This window comes from Echinops telfairi, unplaced genomic scaffold (assembly GCF_000313985.2).
Source record: "Echinops telfairi isolate 266 unplaced genomic scaffold, ASM31398v2 ScPeMD7_7467;HRSCAF=8505_1, whole genome shotgun sequence".
Taxonomy (NCBI): domain Eukaryota; kingdom Metazoa; phylum Chordata; class Mammalia; order Afrosoricida; family Tenrecidae; genus Echinops; species Echinops telfairi.
Window position 1 is genome coordinate 19269712 of NW_022111368.1, and position 20036 is coordinate 19289747.

The window sequence follows — 20036 nt, forward strand, 5'->3', positions numbered from 1 at the left end:
CTAATCCATTCTTCTTCCCCCGCACTCTCTCACCTGGTAGTCCTGGACAGGATCCAGCCACCGTGGGCAATGGGTAGCTCAGAAGACTGGTATGTAGGCTGGTATATCCAAAGGTCAGACCACTCTTCTGGCTTATCCCCTTTCCCCACTAATCATGCAGTTTTTCTCCCTTGTCTAAGATATCCACGGCTTAGTATAGATATCTGTTCTATAGCACTGTCTTTCTCACACACATAGATAGCGCATCTTTAAAAATTCTTCCCTTTCTATTATCCTTTTGTTAGTTGTTTCTGGAAACTTGATTCATTCTCTGTATCTTTCTTCTGCTTCTCAAACCCGACAGACAAGTCAGTGCTATCAGGTCCAAGGTTGCTTCCCTTTGCAGCATTCAAAGATCCTTTGAGAAACTCTTTAAGCCTCTTACTTTCTTCCTATCAAAACTATTTTTTAATTGTTAAGAATATTTGTTAGTGCCGAGCAGAACTGCCGTGGGGTAACATTGGACCTTCCCCTAAGGAAGGAGCAGGAAAATCACCAGCAGCATCAGCCCAAGACTGAATCTTATGAAGCATGAGGCAGATGTCAGGCATGCCTCCTCCACCTTCTAACCTTTTTATCAGTTCTCATACCAACGGTTCCTCCCACAGCACTCTACTTCTCTGCGGAGTCTGATCATTCATAGCAATGGCCACAGAGAACTCACAGACCCTACTCATAATTATGGTATATACACGGTATAATTCATGACCAGGAATGCTCAAGACACTGAACGTTCTTCAATCAAGACAGCTTCTTCTCAGCGATGCTTCTCACTTGTGCTTCTCTCTGATCCTCTGCCTAGTCCCTGCCCTGCTTAGGTGTTATAAAGCTTAAAGGCACCCTGCTCCCCCAATAAACCTCAGCCTGAAAAGTGCTCAGCTTCTGCTCTCCAGACAAATGTCAGTTTCTCACCATCTTGGGTATAATAGCTCTCTGGCCCCTACATTTAGATGGCCGAGCTCAGAGATCTACCTCTTATTTCTAGACGGTACCTCCTTTCTACCTGTGAGATAGATCATTTTAAATGTTAACAGGAAGGCAAACCTGACCAACCCCCTCATTAGGATTCTACATGTTATTTGTATGATCCCACCCCACAAGAATGCCATGTACTGTATTTACACTTTTAGCAAGTTATCCAATCCATTTGGTGGGCCCACAAGCACCTCGCACTTGCACAGTTCTGCTAACTGGTGCCGTGGTTATGCGCTGAGCTACTATCCCCATAGTCAGAAGTTAGAAACCACCAGCAGCTTCTCAGGAGAAAGACTGGGCTTTCCACTCCCATAAACAGCTACAGTCTCAGAAACCCGCCGATTTAATGGCAGTGAGTTTGGTTTCCTTAACCAAAGACCATAGCTATCCAAAACAAACAAACAAACAAACAAAAAATGACTGTAGCTTTAAGGACCATATCAAATAATTCACTGTGCCGCATAACTTTTGTACTCTTTAAATCACTTCTACATTACACTAGGTAGACTGTAAAATAAATGAGTTTTTATTGACTTCACCAGGATTATAAGGACATGTGTATCATCTAGCTCAGAAGCAACAAAGCCCACATGGAAGAAGCACACCAGCCTGTGTGATCACGAGGTGCCAAAGGGCTCAGTTATCAGGCATCAAAGAACAAAAAACCATATCATTGTGTGCTCACCTCCATGATACGATCGCTGAAGACAAATGGTGCATAAGCAAATATGGCAACGAAAGCTGATGGTGCCCGGCTATCAAAAGATAGAGCATCTGGGGTCTTAAAGGCGTGAAGGTAAACAAGCGGCCATCTAGCTCAGAAGCAACAAAGCCCACATGGAAGAAGCACACCAGCCTGTGCAATCACGAGGTGTTGAAGGGATCAGGTATCAGGCATCACCAGAACAAACAATCTTACCATAGTGAATAAGGGGGAGGAGTGTAAACTGGAGACCCAAAGCCCATTTGTAGGCCACTGGACATCCCCTTACAGAAGGGTCTCGGGGAGGAGAGGAGACAGTCAGGGTGCGATATAGTAACGATGAAACAAAAAACTTTCCTCTAGTTCCTAAATGCTTCCTCCACCCCCATTATCATGATCCCAATTCTACCTTACAAATCTGGGGAGACCAGAGTATGTACACTGGTACAGATAGGAACTGGAAACGCAGGGAATGCAGGGCGGATGATCCTTTCGGGCGGATGATCCAGTGGTGTCAGTGGCGATACTGGGAGGGTGGGATGTAAAGAAGGAACCGATTACAAGGATCTACATGTGACCTCCTCCCTGGGGCACAGACAGCAGAGAAGTGGGTGAAGGGAGACATCAGACGGTGCAAGATATGACAAAATGATAATTTATAAATTATCAAGGGTTCATGAGGGGAAAAAATGAGGAGCTGATAGGGGCTTAAGTGGAGAGCAAATGCTTTGAGAATGATGAAGGCAATGAATGTACAAATGTGCTTTACACAATTGATGTATGTATGGAGTGTTAATAAGGGTTATATGAGTCCCTAATAAAACAATTAAAATAAATAAATAAATCTTAAGCCAAAAAAAAAAAAAAACCCCAAAAAACAGGAGTCCCAACTAAGGAACTTTTAGACTGTAAAACATTTAAAAATGTGAGAATTCCATGACTTAATAAATTTCCTTAACTTTTTATTTTGCTATCATGCAACATTTCTGGACAACCTCTTCTTCCAACAACAACAAAATCTGCCTACTTCCACACCAAAATTGGATAGGCCAACTGGAAATTGTACTCTCCTTAGTATTATACACTATCTTTAACTTTTAACTGTAAATCACATAAGGAGCACCTTTTGTTACAAATGCAAATAGCTTACATTAAGGCACTATACAGTCACCAAACACTAATTTAACATTATTGCAAAAGAAGGGTTAATAAACACTAAACATCAGAAAAATTTCCTCATAGAATAGCACACTCTTAAAACTGCCTTATTGTCAAAAACTTGGCCAGTAACTGCCCATGCTTCACACAATCACAGGTAGTCAAAGACATGGGAAAAACAGTTTGGATTAAGTGTCTTTTTACCATGTCATACAAGAAAACAATTTTATATGCAAAACTAATTCTAAGATCAAAAATTCATTTCTGAATATTTAAAGCTGAGGCCGCCTTCAGAGGACCAACTGCTTTGGTGTGCTGGAAACCAGCAATATAGTCATGCTCACTCTCTTATGTGGGCTAGAACCCAATGCCCACAGGAGCCCTGGTAGCCTAGTGGGCTCCTCCTTTGGACTGCAACCCAAAGGTCCAGCAGTTTGAACCCACTAACTGTCAAACTTGACAGCCTAGGAGCCCACGGGAGCAGTTCTAACCTTGTCCTATGTGGTCCCTGTGAATCCTAATGGACTCAATGGCCATGAGTTTGGCTGACCCTCCCATCAAGACAAGGCAGAACAAAGGAGAGAACAGGTTTATAGTTCCACTTCTTAATGTAATGCCTGACTTAATCAAAGCCAGTTTTGTAAGCTGAACAGGGATCACTGCTTTAAAGTAACCATATCTAGGATAATACTGGTTTGCATTACCTAGGAAATGAGGCTGCTGTAGCTCAAGTTGTTAATAATAAAATGTAGCAGCCAAGGCTGCTGAAATGACTGGCATTTATCTGTGAAATCATTTATCCTGGGTTTTTTTTGTTTCTTTTTTTCAAGACATGTAACTAAAATTCCACAACAGGCGTATTTTAAAACATAAGGCTATTAAAGATCTGAATTATAATGCTCAAGTTAAACCAAAGTGTTAATAATTCTTATAGGTAAATTATTCTTATGAAAAATGAAACAACAGCTAAACCCATATTTTGGGGAAAGGAGAATTACAACACTTAACAAAATACACCAACCTGAAATACTGAGACAACAAGTAACAAAACTGTATTATTTTAAAAAGCTTATTCATCAGATCTAATTATATATATATATATATTTTTTTTTAGTCAAGAGGTATGGCATTATTTTAAGGACTGAGAAACCGATCAGTTTCTTGAGGAGTACCTTTGAAAATATGTACACAAACGGAAAATAAAGTTAGGCCTCTTATACAATGTGTAATTTCTTCATTATGATGGAATGCAACAAAATATCCTGCCCTTGGGTTGCTCAGTTTCAGCCCAAACAAATGCAAATGGCTTGACAGATGACAGCTGTTTGATAAGGCTTCTCTACAAGACCTGCATGCTTTACTTTTTTCCGTGAAACTTGGGATGAAAGGCAGAAGGCAGGAAGAGAATTAATGTAGCATACAGTCTAAAGGCAATGCTACAACCGTGATTAAGTAGAAAAGTTAAAAGGCACAGATTTTCCACAGCTTCGCTGCGTGCAACCCATCCGTGTAACAAGTTGACAGGCCTAGCGCATCAGCTCCATCATCCTCTCCGACAGCTAAAACGCAGCATTGCATCCCTTTTCAGAGAAAATTTGCGTCTGCACCATGAAGCGTTGTACATTATTTCTTAGCACTGCAGGGGGCTCAAGTCCATATGGAACCTTCACAAATATTACCACAGATCAAACCAGCGGCGTTGGAGGCAGATTTGACATACCTATTTAAATGAACAGCAGGGGTCCCCGGGCAGCCGCAGGCTGTGCAGGAGAAAACCTCAGCGGAAAGCCGGGGCTGCAGCTCCATTACTCAGCAAAGACACCCTCTACATGTATCATTCATTTCATTTCTGCCAGGGCAAGAAGCTCATTTGCCCAAGGTCAACAAAAAGCAGGGAGAAAAAAGAAAGCCGCCCCACCTCAAAGAAATAAATGTACCTGACAAGTGGGGGTTTTGTCCTTTGGGTTTGTGGAGCACAAATAAACATCAGATCATTCTAAAAAGCAGAGTAAACGTTTGCACCGAATTTAAACAACTGGAATCGTACAGTGGATTGGGGAGAGGGAGAAAGAGCCCAATAAATATTTCTGTAACTTTTAAGAATCATCTGAAGAATGAGATAAAACTTGGTATCGTGGTTTCTGTCATTTACAACTGGATATTAGGTAGCATTCAACCTTTTCCTTTCCCATAATTATTCTGGGAGACCGTTCCAAATTTGCACTATCAAACACAAGCTCTGAAAACAAAACAGAGCTATCCACAATATACTCAAATGCATTTGGAGGTCAAGATGTAAAAAAAAATCGTTTCTGAGGTTGTGTTCTAGGGTCCAAATTCTAGACTCATACACTGCCTTAACCTATGAAACATGAAAAAGCTGTCTATCAGCAACAAAGACAAAATACAGGTAACTACATGACTCTCTCCAGGTAAAAGCAGCTGACTAACACAATCTGACCCTATGCTGCCTAATTTCTTAACATGAATGCACTGTTGAGTGGAACAGCTACCTCCTGACATAATTTCAACCTGTAAATAACTTCATTTAAAGGACAAACTATTGTGATATAAACGCTATAGTCATCTTTAGTAAAAGCAAATAAAACGTAAAACCTTTGAGCATACTACCTTACCTCTAGAAGTCTTCTTTTTATTAAGAAAGTATTGAACAAGTTCTTAAGTTTCTAAGAAAAATCACTGGTATAATTAGTTACTTGGCTTACAATGAATACTTGTTATCATAACTGCGATATACTTACATGCATTAATGAATAATATGATTGCTTTCCAGTGTAAAAGAGAAAGTGAAATGGACGGCCATCTTCTCCCCACTGGATTGCTAATAAAAAGCCAAATGAAAACAGGTAAATAAAAATAAAATATTCATATAGAGACCAAACAGCTATATTTAATCAGTTATAAGCCTTTTGATTCTTGTTAACTTTTAAAATGACAAAAGAAAAACTACTAATATTTATTTTAATATTTAGGTTAGCATATTTAACATGGTATTAAGCATATGTAATACTTTATACCCATGACATAAAAGCCTTTATATTTAACAAAATATTCCCAAATATTTCATTATGAAAATTCCCAAAATTCGTTTTAAATAAAGGTACATGAAAAATAGAATCACCTTTAACAAAAATTTATGCTCTGAGGGGGGGTTGGGGAGGGAGGGGGAAAAAATGAGGAGCTGATACCAAGGGCTCAAGTAGAAAGCAAATATTTTGAGAATGATGATGGCAACAAATGTGCTTGACACAATGGATGGATGGATTGTGATGAGTTGTATGAGCCCCCAATAAAACGATTTTTAAAAATGTATGCGCAGCTGTAAATATAATACACTCACATAGTAGTAACAGGCATAATATAACTAAGGGGGAAAATGTATTTTTTATGCCACATCATCTGTCCTCAATCCTGCAGTGACATACCTCTGGGCGGAGTTAGATCACCCTGCCGAAAAAAAAAAGAATCTCCAAAGTGGTCACGGCAACCTCTTGTGGAATGCAGGTGCTGGTTCACAGCTGCTAACCACACACCCTTGAGAAAAGGAGTTACTCTAGGGACTAACGCAGACTACAAATCCATGTCCTTCACCGATATTAGGCTGTTTTGTTAACTATTTTTAGGACAATGGTATAACGATAATATTCCTTTGAACATTAAATGAACTGGAAAATACTTTCTCCTAAGTTTTTTTTTTTTTTGGCTTACAGTGGTTTTCATCCTCAGAAAGTTCAAAATATGCATATAAAAATTTTACATTGTAAAATCTGCCACTTTTCTTCTATTTGTTTCAGGACCATCTTAACTCTACATTATTATTTTTACTGAGGAGTTGTTTTAAGTACTTTTCTCCCTCATCTCCCTTACAATGTAATTTTAAGACCACGGATACTCTGGCTATCTGTTGCTGTAGTGTAATCCCTCGACGGCAACAAGTCCTTGTCATAGCTAGGATTTTATCACCCTCCACAAATCAGTCTTCATTCCTTTGACTTTATCACCCCCACTGAGAATGCAGATCTAAGGCTTTTGGGCTTTCAAAAACTATTGCTCTATTTTTTTCTCTTGAAAAAAAATTTTTTTTAATGTTTTCATATTAAAATATTTTATCTATCTGGAATGTATTTCTGTGAGGCAGAGAGATATTTTATCCAGCAAAGAAGAGTCATTACTCCAATATACTTGTTTTGAAGAGCGTACCCTTTCCCTAGCAAAATGCTGCCTGTATCATAGATAGGTTGTCTTTCTTCCCTGAGGATAATTAGTACTAAATATAACGGTGGTGTTATTACTGTTGTTAGGTGCCATTGAACTGGTTCCAAATCATAGCGACCCAATAATATACAATAATGAAAGCCTGTCAGGTCCTATGCCATCCTTGAGCCCCTTGTTGCAGCTACTGTGTCAACTATCTCTCAGGATCGACCTCTTTTACCACCCCTCTACGTTACCAAGTCTGATGCCTTTCTCCAGGGACTGGTCCTTCAGATAACGTGTCCAAAGTACAGGAGAAAAAGTCTTGCCCTCCTTGCTTCTAAAGAACATACTGGTTGTACTTTTTCCAAGACAGATTTGTTTGTTCTTTTGGCAGTCCAAGGTACTTTCAACATTCTTCACCAGCACCATAATTCAAAGGCATCAATTCTTTTTCAGTTTTCCTTATTCATTGTCCAGCTTCCACATTCATATGCGACGAATGAAAATATAGTATCTGGCCATTTGAAGGTGAATACACTTAAAATAGATATAAAATTGTCATAATAAACAGTGAGGTAGGGGGAGGATCTGATTGGGAGTTTGGCTTGAAAAGTAAAACTAGAGTCCCATTTGCCAATGACTTTGTGAATGAATTAAGGAGTTCTCCAAGATCATTTTCACCAAGTTCTACGTGTTTTCCAATATTTGTAACATCAGAATGTAATCAATTTTGATGCAGTGTTAAGGTAAGCAGCAAGACAGTGACCAAGAAAGGCAGACATCAGGGATGGAGATAAGACTCTACTGGAAAGTTAGGACAGATTCTTGGGCTGGGTCGTTCTATAAATGAACAATATAGTGGTCACTATTTTTATGTTTTGACTACTTTGGAAACTTCACAACTCTAAGAACTGATTATGGGAATCGCCTGAACTAAATTATATATATATGTTATTTCATTGAACATAAAATGTCATACATGTCTCATCAAGTGCTATAAATTAAGTATTGCAAAAGAAGAAAAGTTGTCAAATAATATTCATCACGATAGACACAATGACCTGGGTCCAGGATCTAGCTCTGTTATTTCCTGTCTTTAGTTCCCACAAATGTATACTGAGGGAATTAATAGGCCTACTGATTAAAACTGTTGGGTAGATTAGGAATTAATACAGGCAAAGCACTTAGAAGTGTGTTTAACCCACTCTAAATTTCCTCTCTACCCAAACCCCCAGCATTAGGTCCTCATTTTCCCCCTCCCTCCCCGCTCCCCCCTCCCTCATGAGCCCTTGATAATTTATAAATTATTATTTTGTCATATCTTTCCCTGTCCAACGTCTCCCTTCACCCACTTCTCTGTTGTCCGTCCCCCGGGGAGGAGGTCACATATAGTTCCTTGTAATCGGTTCCCTTTCCAACCCACTCTCCCTCTACCCTCCCAGTATCACCACTCACACCACTGGTCCTGTAGGGATCATCTGCCCTGGATTCCCAGTTCCTATCTGTACCAGTGTACATCCTCTGGTCTAGCCAGACTTGCAAGGTAGAATTCATATCATGGTAGTGGGAGTGGGGAGGAAACATTTAGGAACTAGAAAAAAGTTGTATTTTTCATCATTGCTACATCGCCCCGACTGGCTCGTCTCCTCCCAGAAACCCCTCTGCAAAGGAGTCTCCAGTGGCCTGCTAATGGGCTTTGGGTCTCCACTCCACACTCCCCCCATCATTCACTATGGTAAGATTTTTTGTTCTGATGATGCCTTGTACATGATCGCTTTGACACCTCGTGATTGCATAGGCTGGTGTGCTTCTTCCACGTGGCTTTGTTGCTTCTGAGCTTGATGGCCGCTTGATTACCTTCGCCACATTTGCTTATGCACCCATTTGTCTTCAGTAATCTGTTCGACACCTCGTGATCACACAGGCTGATATGTTCTTCCACATGGACTTTGTTGCTTCTGAGCTAGATGGCTGCTTGTTTACCTTCAAGCTTTTAAAACCCCAGACGCTATATTTTTTGATAGCCGGGCACCATCAGCTTTCTTCGCCACATTCGCTTATTCACCCACTTTGTCTTCAGTGGTTGTGTCGGGAAGGTGAGCATCATAGAATGCCAATTTAATAGAAGAAAGTATTCTTGCTTTGAGGGAGTACTTCAGTGGAGGTCCAATGTCCTTCTGCTACCTTAATACTAAACCTATAAATATAGGCACACAGATCTATTTCCCTATCCTCATATATATTTGCATATGTACCTATCTTTATCTAGACCTCTATAAATGCCCTTTGCTTCCCAGCTCCTTCCTCTATTTCCCTTGATTTTCCTCCTGTCCCACTATCATGCTCAGTCCCCACTAGGGTTCCAGCAATTCCTCTTGGTTACATTACCCTTGATCATGCCCTACCAGGCCTCCCACACCCACCTCACCACCAATTTGGATCACTTGTTGTTCCCTTGTCCCTGGGTTTGTTAACACCTCTTCCTTTCCCCCCACCTCATCCTTGCCCATGTCCCCCTGGAACCGTCGGTCCTGTTGTTTTCTCCTTCATATTGTTCATCCATCCTATCTTATTTAGACAGACCCGTGGAGACAATAACATGCACAAAAACAAGACAGAGCAATTTAGTTCTTATGATGTATCCCTATTCGATATTGCTCTTATGAAGAGGTCACTACAGCAAAGAGTGGTGAAGAAAGATGGTGCTTGGGTATCAGAAGGAATTCTGTCTGGCGTTAAATGCTTGTTTTAAAAGTCATCTAAGTGAGCTATTTGCTAAGTCTGCAAAGGAGAAGCACACCAAGCAGCATAATCAAAGAATTATTAACAATACAAACCAAGATCAGAGGGGCAAGACTATAGCAGAGGTTAAATTCCAAGCACCTGGTTTGCAGAAGTCTATGACTGACAGCAAAAGCCCCAAATCCATTGACATTAAGTGCCTCCACATGGCCTAAGTCTCTATTGAATTCCCTAGATCCATGGACCAAGGAGGTGGATAGTCTTGCCTCCATACTGAATGCACTGCTGGAATGTGCATTACTACAGATACAGTTAGGGTAAAATTCAACATCTTATCAGTTATTTTTTCTTTTAGACCATTAGCAACTTAGTCTGGCTTTTATTATATTGTTCTATGTTTTGGACTGAGGTTTCTTTGTGTTTTATTCTGTGGTAGCTGCTGTTGTTTTGTTTACTGTTTGATATCTATCTATTTATTTATACATACTTGAATGATTTTCTTTAAATGAAACTCACTCAGGATAGATGAACCAAATAGTGTTTTAGTTTTATGACAGGGGAAGTTGAAAGCAAGCAGGGAGGTAATAATAATAATAAATACAAGAATGAAGAAAATGTTCTGAAATTGAGGTGAATCCACAACTCTGTTTACTTAAATACTGAATTGTATGCTATGTGAATTATATGTTACCAAACCTGTCAAGAGATCAAATGACACACTGCATTGGATAAATCTGCAGCACAAAAGCTCTTTAAAGTGTTGAAAAGCAAGACGCAGGTGTGCCATGGTATTTTCAATCATCTCGTATGCATGTAAAAGTTGGACACGGAATAAGGAAGACCAAAGAAGAATCAACGCATCTGAATTATGGTGCTGGCAAAGAATGTTGAATGGAGCGTGGACTGTCAAAGAACAAACACATCTGTCTTGGAAGAAGTACAATCAGAATGCTCCGTAGAAGCAAGTTTGGCAAGACCTCATCCTTTGTACTTTGGAGGCTATCAGAAGATAACAATCCCCGGAAAAGGGCATTGTGCTTGGTAAAAGAGAAAGCTCCTGAACAAGATGTACTGGCATAGTGGCTGCAACAATGGTCTTAAACATACCCAGGCAATGTTTCATTCTGTCATACATAATAGGGTTGCTGTGAGTCAGACCTAACTCAATGGTACCTAACAATAAAACGGTTTTAAAAGTTTTTTTTCATATAAACTAATGCAGAAGGATTTTACTGCCATCATAACTACTCCAATCTGTTCCTGGAAAAGATCTATCAGTTACTATGCAAAAAACCCCCCAAAAAACCAAATGGGACACCATTGGTAAACGCTGAAAGAAAATTTGAAGCACCTACTGGTGAAGACCAAAGACTACAACCTTCAATATAGATTACTCTCGACATAAGAAAAACAAAAATCCTCACAACTAGACGACTAGGAAGCATCAGACAAGGGGAGCAAAGATGGGCGCGAAGGGCTTCATTTTACTTGGATTCACAGTCAACACCCAAGGAAACAGCCATCAGGAGACGGAAAGCCATATTGCATCAGGCTAATCTGCTGCAAAAGATCTCTTGAACGTGTTTAAAAAAAGATGTTACTTGAAGACTAAGGTGCACCTGATCCTAGCCATAGTATTATTAATCACCTCCTATATATGTGAACGAAACACAAAGCATAACGATGACTTTGGAAGAATTAATACTTTTAAATCATGGTGTCAGTGATGAACATTAAGCATCCATGGACTGCCAGAGAATGAACTAGTGGGAGAAATAAAGCTGCTATGCACGTCTGTTAGAAAGGAGGATGGTGAAACTGTCTCACGTGTTTTGTGTATGTCAGCATGAGGGGGTCAGCCAGTCCCTGGAGAAGGACATCATGCTTGGTAGAGGGTCAGTAACAAAAAAAAATGAGGACAAACTTCAACGAGATGAGTTGACACAGTGGCTGCAGCAAAGGGCTCAAACACAGCAGCAGTTGTGAGGACAGACTGAAGAAATATTTTTTACCCACTTCACAACTATCATAACCCCGGATAGTCTCCACTCCATGTGAAGAGGCTGCTGATTTGCAGCACACCACTGTAGTAAAGAAAAAATTGCTTAGTCCCTTCTTGTATACACTTACCTCTTTGTTTTGGAAAAATGTGGTCAGGATGCTGTAAAATTAAAAAAAAAATTGCATTAGATAATTACTGTAACATATAAAACTAAATGAAATTATAAAAATATTAAATAAGATAACAACCTTCATTACTGGCCGGGCTCGCTTCTCAAACAAACCACTCGGAAAAAGGTAAACAATAGCTCTCTGAAAATATACACAAAAGTTAATTAGCAATGCATAAAACCAAGTTAACCTTATAGCTCACAGTTTTGTGACCTTATCACATGCTACCGAACTAAGATTTTCATATACATTTCACTATATTAAAAATGTAAGAAAATATCCTTGACACTATACACATGGCAAGGGTAAAGTAAAAACAATAAGCAGCTATCTATTAAGGGATAACTGAGGGGAAAGGTGAGAGGCATAAGGATGATAACATGGCTTCTCAGGGTATAACTCTATGCAGTTAAATTTTGAACCATGTAAAAATTTAATATGTTGAAGATTAAATTTTTCAAAAGAAGCACTAAGCTTTTAAAGTCTAACTTAGACATATTGATATAAACTCATCTTTTAAAAAACCATTTCCTAGTTCTGTTCCTCAAAAAATAAAAGCATAGAAGTAACAAAAGTAATTACCCTCCAAAACGATGGGGGGTAATTAACACCCAATTCTTGGCTACGAAGTACCACTTCCCAGCATAAGAAACCGTTTCCTTAGAGAAATGGCTGGTTCTAGGTCTGGATCTAGGTCTAGATCTAAATGAGCTTAGGATATTCATTATCCTGTGCAAGCAAATAAGGTAATGCCTGAAAGGACACAGAGCCAGACTGAGCGGATTCCCACGGGCCAAACTTGGGATGTTCAAATTATGGGCCCACTAGATTTCAGCCCTCATCCTCACAGGAGAATATGGCAGCCCTTGTGAAATGTGGGCCCCAAGCCTGGCTGTACATTTCAGCAGTAGGGCTGTTGAATCCAAAGTCTGAGGGTTAGAAGCCCAGAAAACATGAAGGACGAAGTACAACTCTCCTACGTGGAGTGCACTCATCACAAGCACAAGGGAGACGACAACTGAGCAAAGGCCACTGGCATCATTTTCATATATGGAAATTACCATCACTAATTCATAATGTAGCAATCACTGACTAGAGTCCTAGAAGAAAAAGAAAATGCAGATAATTCTATTGCACTGTTGAACTTAACTTAAAAACTAAGACTCAAGAAATTCATGAAAAATTGTAGAACCTAAAAATTCAAAAAGAAATGAGTAACAAGAGTAAGCTAAAAGTATTCTAAAATGCGCCAAAAAGGTCAGGAAAAATACTTTCAAGAAAAACACCCTAAAAACACAGTCATATTATGTGTATGCACATATATGTAAATAAATGTTTATTTTCCCAAGATTGACACAGTGTCTTCACCAATGGGCTCAAGCAAAACAATTGTGAAGATGGTACAGATTAGGTACTATTTAATTCTGTTGTTCAGAGGTTTGTTATGAGTGTGTGTGTATGTGTGTGTGTGTGTATCTTTGAAGATTGTAGAAAAGGTCTATAGAGCAAAACTCATCATGTCAGAAAAAGGAAAAATCACAAATCAGTAAAAACAATAAAAAGCAAAGGAGAATAGTAAATAATAAGCCAATTGCTCTTTAGACTAAAACACACATCCAGAATAGAGAAGAAACATTCCCAGCATGCTGTCATCTGTTTAGTATGCAGAGAATGTTACTAACATGACCCCAACCTATTCCATTTATCTCCTATGGGCATTCTAAATAGATTTCTTAGAAATTCTGAAGCAGACAAAGGACTACCTTGATTTTATGAAAACATAATTTTGTTGCTTTCTGTGTCTGCTTAACTCCCAGTTAACACACACAGTTGTGAAAACTCAAGTAGGTAAATACCCTTTTGGAATAAATAGCGACTATTTTTAAGAACAAAGAAATTTGGGATTGTAGCATTGTTGAACAGCCTATGGATACATTCTGGGTTGAACATTATGAGCTATAAAATAGTAGAAACCCTTATTTCCATCCACATTTCAGAATTTAGAAAAAAGAGTGGTGAACATAAAAACAGGACAAAAGTATAAATTAACATAAAATCTGCATTTTGTCTTACTATAGCTATAAGAATATTTCTCAGGTATCAATCCTCCTGATTCTGATTTATAATGACAGTGACATTATCTGGCTGTTGTGAGGATTAGATAAAGTATCTCTAAAAGCATATTCTCTAGAGACCAGTCTCTAGAAAAGGACATCATACTTGGTACAGGAGCGAAGACCCTCGACAAGATGGATAGGCACAGAGGCTGCAACAATGGCCTCAAACGTAAGAACAACTGCGAGGAAAGGGCAGGACCGGGCACTGTTTCCTTCTGTTGTAGACAGAACCTATCACACAGCAGATACTCAATAAATAGAGCCTGACAGGCATTAGCAATTCGTATAAAGCACCACTCCACATTATTTGAAGACTAATAAATAGCCGTGCATTCATTAGCTCTATTCTCTCGTATATACAGGGTCACTATGCGTCAGAACTGACTCCATGAACCCTATTAACAATAGAGAAAGAAGCAATTAGTAAGAAGTGAATCCAAGACTGTTGAAATCAATGGCAAGGCTAGCACCTGAACTTCTTAAATTGGAAATTGTGCTTTTCTTTGCCTATGCCAGGCAACCAAGCTTTTCCTGTTTGTCAATATTAAGAATATTCAGGCATTTAGTACCAAGATGGGGAAAATAATCCATATATTCCTAAAGGAAAAGAAACCAACCAATTAACTTCACAATTTTTAGTCAACAAGTATTTATCATACCTACCATGGTTTAAACCATCTATTAGTCTAGAAAGAGGGAGATATTGGCCCTAGTGGTGCTGCTCGATAAACTATGAACTACTAACCACAAGGCTGATGGTTCAAATCCACCAGGTACTGCATGGGAGAAAGAGGAGACTGAGCTGTCTGCTCCCAAAAGGATTTACAAGCAGGCATCCTCAAACTATGGCCCGAGGGCGACATGCGGCCTGCTGGGAACATTAACCGGCCAGCCGGGTGTTTTTGCCCATTTGTTTTTTTACTTCAAAATAAGATATGTGCAGTGTGCCTAGGAATTTGTTCATAGTTTTTTTTTTAAACTATAGTCCGGCCCTCCAACGGGTCTGAGGAACAGTGAACTGGCCCCCTGTTTTAAAGTTTGAGGACCCCTGCTCTACAACCTCAGAAACCCTACAAGTAGGAATCAACTCAATGGCAGTGGGTTTGAGTGTTTGTTATTTTTTAGGAGTAGAGATAAATGAGTAATTGCAAACATGAGTTGTTGTAATATTATACCTGAAATAATAGAGTATAATAAAACACCAAGCACAGGTCCTAGCTAAAAACACAGATCTGCTAACTGAAGGCACAAAGGTCAACTAGCTAGTCACTTCTTCTCAGTAATGTGCCTACCTGATTCTGCAGTCATTGCTTTCTTTTATTAGTTGGAATTTATATATATATAATCATTCCATATTTCAATCACATCAAGTGGAATGTACAATGGCTACCAGTTTCCAAACACACAGAGTCCTTAACATCATCTCCCTTTTACCCCCCACCGCCATTGTAACCTCACCACCCCCAACCCCGAATTCTACTTGCTGTCCGATAGGTTCATCAACCCTGGGCTTCATATACTGAAAAACAGAAAAGCTTATAACACAGCTTGAAGAGGTCACAGCTCTGAGAGACTCTGATCTGAACACATTTCTCCTATCTTAACCAGGGCCTTTACAGACTGCTCCCTCTGTGTGGACTATCTGTTATTCTCTTTCTCCATTTAACACACTCCTGTGTTTGTCTTTCAGAGGAGCTGCTCTGAGGGAGAAAGAATGGGCTTTCAACTCCCATAAAGAATCTCGGAAACGCTGTCCGTAGGGTTGACTCGGTGGCAGTGAGTTCGGCTTCTATTTGACTTTCAAGGCCTCCATCAAATGTAATCTCGGATGAGACGCCTTCTCCGAGTCCCCTTCTCGGGCACCTCGTTGGCACTCCTCTCTAGTTATGCTTCTCTTTTGGCACGGTCCCTGCTGCACTTCTGCTTGCTCACCTCCCTCACAAAAAAGAGGACAAGGCTCTTTCGGGCCCACACCATCTGGGTATTTTCTTCTCTCCCCATCCTGCTCACTCCGAGTCTTCCTTCCAAGTTACTCCCCAGCACTCACACAGGACTGGCATTCTTGCCTTGTTTTCTTTTTCCTTTTCACACCGACTGCTGCCATCTTTGTGGATGCGCAATGCAATGTAAGATTCCTGGGTTCCATCCAGGCCAGTAAAGCAACTTTTACTTCTCACTTCCATCCCTGTCCTTAGAGGCACTCACCTAGTGTCAGAAGCACCCCCTATTCTTTCCTTCCCTAGTTTCAAGCTGGCTACTACCAACATGCCTAGTCTGCAATTGCTTCTTCAGGAGTTGCTGAAACAACTATTTTCTATAATTCTAAATTCCAAATTACTCTAATAGTCTTTCTCAACTGTTTTCAAAACCATTTCTTCAGGTATCAGTTTCAAGGAAAAACACAGTAAAAACATAACTGCAGGCTGATACTACTTATAGCTCCAGAGCATTTTTCCCTTTACATAACACAAGGAAAAACATTCAGATTCTAATAAATGCTTCCTGTGATGACAGAAATAGTCTATATAACATGCTGTCCACTAAGCAGCCAGTGGCCCATGTGGCTATTGTGTACTTGGTATACAGGCGTAAGCCAAAAAGGATTGCTCTTCGGAATCACAGGAACCAGTCTCCATAACCTTCTGGGCTGACATCTATGCCCTGAGTTTCACTGGCCAGCAGATCCCCTCAGAAGCCACTATTATAACTGGATTTTTGGGAATGGTCCATGCGTCTAAGACAAGTGTACTACTGAAAGAACTTTGCAGTCATCTACTGGCTGCAGTACCATATATATTTACCCTCCTATGGCCAGTGCAACTGAGGGCCTGAACTTTTTATTTGATTTAATTTTAATCTATTTATTTTAAATAACCTTACATAGCTCGTGGCAATGATACAGCTCTAGCCTGTTGTAACTGACGTCTCTCTGCAACATCGTACCACACTAATTGTACTTTGTTGCATTTCAGCAAGGTTATAAATTCCATTCCAAGACCAGACTCACGGCCATCAAGCCAATTCCTACTCACAGAGACAGTATCAAACAGAGCAGAACTATCCCTATGCATTTCTGCGGCTGTACATCTTCATTTCTTCTGTGGAGCAGCTGGTAGGTTCGAATTGCTAACTTGTGGTTAGTAGGCCAATGAGTAACCCCCTTTATGAGCCAGTTTCCTAAAACTTCATTAAACTGTTATACAATCAAAGGTCCTAAAAGGAGCGGTGGGGAGTGGGGAAGAAGATATAACTTCTTTCTCTCCAAAATCTACTGCCAGTAGTGGTGCCAGTACTGGAAAAAAGTACATGTTTGTAACCCCCACAACCCCAAAACACTGCATCTGAATCAATTCAGACTCACAGGACGGAGTAAAACTACTGCATAAGGTTTCTGAGACTATAAATCTGGTTTATCCCCCCCAAAAACCTTTTTATTGGGAATATAATTAACAGATCATTCCATAGTTCAATCACATCACATAGTATTATACAACTGCTACCACAATCAGCTTCAGAATAATCTTCTTTCTTCTGGAACTCCTTGGTATCATCTCGCTTTTACTGCCCATTATAACGCTCCCCTCCCTCACAAGAGACTATAAATCTTTAAAAGAACAGAGAGCCTCTTCTTTCTCCTATGGAGCCGAGATGGATTAGAACTGCCAACTTCCAGGCTAGCAGCCCGATGCTTAATCCCCTGTCTCTCTTCGGTACCTACATGCCTCTCAAGCATCCAAAAATACCTGCTGCATATCACTGTCTCACCAGTTCACTGGTCATCAATCTCACCAGTACAATCTTGGAAATTACTGCTGTCTTGGCATTGGCAGCTCTGCCTGTTATGAACGGAAGCTGAATCCACATTATGGCTATAGTGAAAGCAAAATCCCTATGTGGAGCATGGCAATATTCTAGCTTCCTTCCTCTCAGTTGGCTTTGCTGCCCCCGCCCAGCCCTGAGGTTAAATTATACCTTAATCAGAATGGTTGCTACATGCTGTCAAGTTGCTCCAACTCATTGTGACTCCAAGGGCAAAGTTAAACTGACCCATAGGATGTCCGAGGCTGCCTTCTTCTGGAGCAGACGACCAGGGCTTTTGTCCCACAGAGAACACCAACTTTTCAGTTAGCAGCTGAGCTCTTAACCACTGTGCTGCCAGGGCTCCTTGGACCAAGATTACAGTCCTAACTCAAGACCAGCTAGGACAGTTAGCACTGCCACTGGCAGGCAGACCTTTACTATTTAGTCTGCCCCGCTCTTAATCTGGTCTATCCAGAACGGTGACTTGATGTTTATTTTGATAGAAAAGCATTTGCTCAAGCCCTTGCAGACACAAAATTTACCTTACCATCTCTACCTTTACCAACTTGGCTTCCTCAATCAGTTTCTCTCAAAAAGCCTTTCTTTCCCCAAGCTCCCCTTGCAGATAGTAGACAGTTTCATTCAGACTTCTTAAACTTGACAGCCTTCGTCTCACTTTGGGAAAGCACTTCACTAAACATTAAAACCTAAAATCTCCCAAGGGCTGATCTCCTGAGCCCCTGGGAAGTCCCCAAATACACAATAAGGCATACAATTTTCCAATTCAACATAAGGCATTAAGTTTAGTCTATAAAATCCACTGTGAGGACGCAGAATTGTGAATAAGCCATATTCACAATATGGGGGCAGCTCTAGGCATCAGAACAAAACACCAACCCCACTGAGACCCGAGTGGAGCACTGGTGGCGCCGTTGGGTATGTGCTGGACTGCTGAATGACAGGTCAGATGGAACTTGATGGGACAACCTTGTTTTTCCGAGGTTTCTCACCTACCAGCCACTCTGAGGGAGAAAGATGAGGCTGTCTGCTGCCATCAAGATCGGCAGCCTCAGAAAGCCTAAGTAGGTTCACTATGGGATGGAATGGAATCGATGGCAACGGTGGACTGAGGCCTGATGTTTGATTACAGGGTTTAAAAAAGCTCAACTATGGACTAATCACATCCTTCCCCTCGAAAGACAGGGAGGGCATTATTTAGTGACAGTCTTGTTGGCAGGGTTAAAAAGATACAGTAAAATCTGTCAATGTCAGAGCCTGACTGTCGTAGTTACATAATGTTGTCAATTTGAGACTTGAAAGTGAAGGGGTGGGGCTTAGCCTGTCAATCAGGTCGCACTTGATGACCTCATTTGGAGCCACTAAGGAGATAAATAGCTCGCTGGAGGCGGGACACAGACACACTCCTTGCAAGACATTCCTGTTGAGAGCACATATGGAGTTACACTAGAGCCCTGGAGCTGAAGGGACCACGTGGAGACCCCTGCCAGAGTTGAGATGCTTCCACTGCCACTGGATCCACAAGACTTTCCACCCACTGTCCTGTGATCTTCCTGCACCCAGTGTCACTGCATGTGTTGCGTTAGTCTGAAGAGGAACTTATAGACTGGTTTTGGACATTATGGGCTACTATCAGACTTATGGACTTGATTTGAACTGGCTGGGTTGTTTTCTCAATATTCAATTGCTCTTGTATATAAACCATTTTTTTATATATACAAAGCATTTTTTATATACACATATGAATGTCTCTGGATTTGTTCCTCTAGTTAACCCCGACTAACATACTGACAAAGGCAGAAATTGTCAGAGAAGGAAAAGACAGTGGGTGTTTATGAGGTAGGATTCTGAAAAGAGGGATTAACAAATGATAAGCACCCTATCAGACGCAGTAACATTGTGAGACCCAGAAAAACAAGGCAGTCCCATCGAGTTCCATCTCTCACAGGTTTCATGGAACACTTACTCACATAGGCTGGGGCTATAAAATAGCTGGGAGAGAGAGTTTTCTTGGTTTCCCTCAGCTTTGGTGCTTATGGGTAGTACATACAGTCTTAAGACCCACAGTATGGTCCTCATCACATCTCTCCCCT

General features: G+C 40.5%; 1 protein-coding gene across 1 annotated transcript in view; it reads right to left on the reverse strand.

Annotated features, from left to right (window-relative positions):
- The window catches only part of MRPS9 (mitochondrial ribosomal protein S9), a 62780-nt gene that overhangs the window by 18974 nt on the left and 23770 nt on the right, over positions 1–20036 (reverse strand). Inside the window, exons 3-5 of the mRNA XM_004704335.2 lie at positions 12086–12148; positions 11966–11996; positions 5638–5717 (exon numbers count right to left, since the gene is read on the reverse strand). Of these exons, the coding sequence (XP_004704392.1) occupies positions 5638–5717; positions 11966–11996; positions 12086–12148 (174 nt within the window). The remainder of the gene's footprint in view (positions 1–5637; positions 5718–11965; positions 11997–12085; positions 12149–20036) is intronic.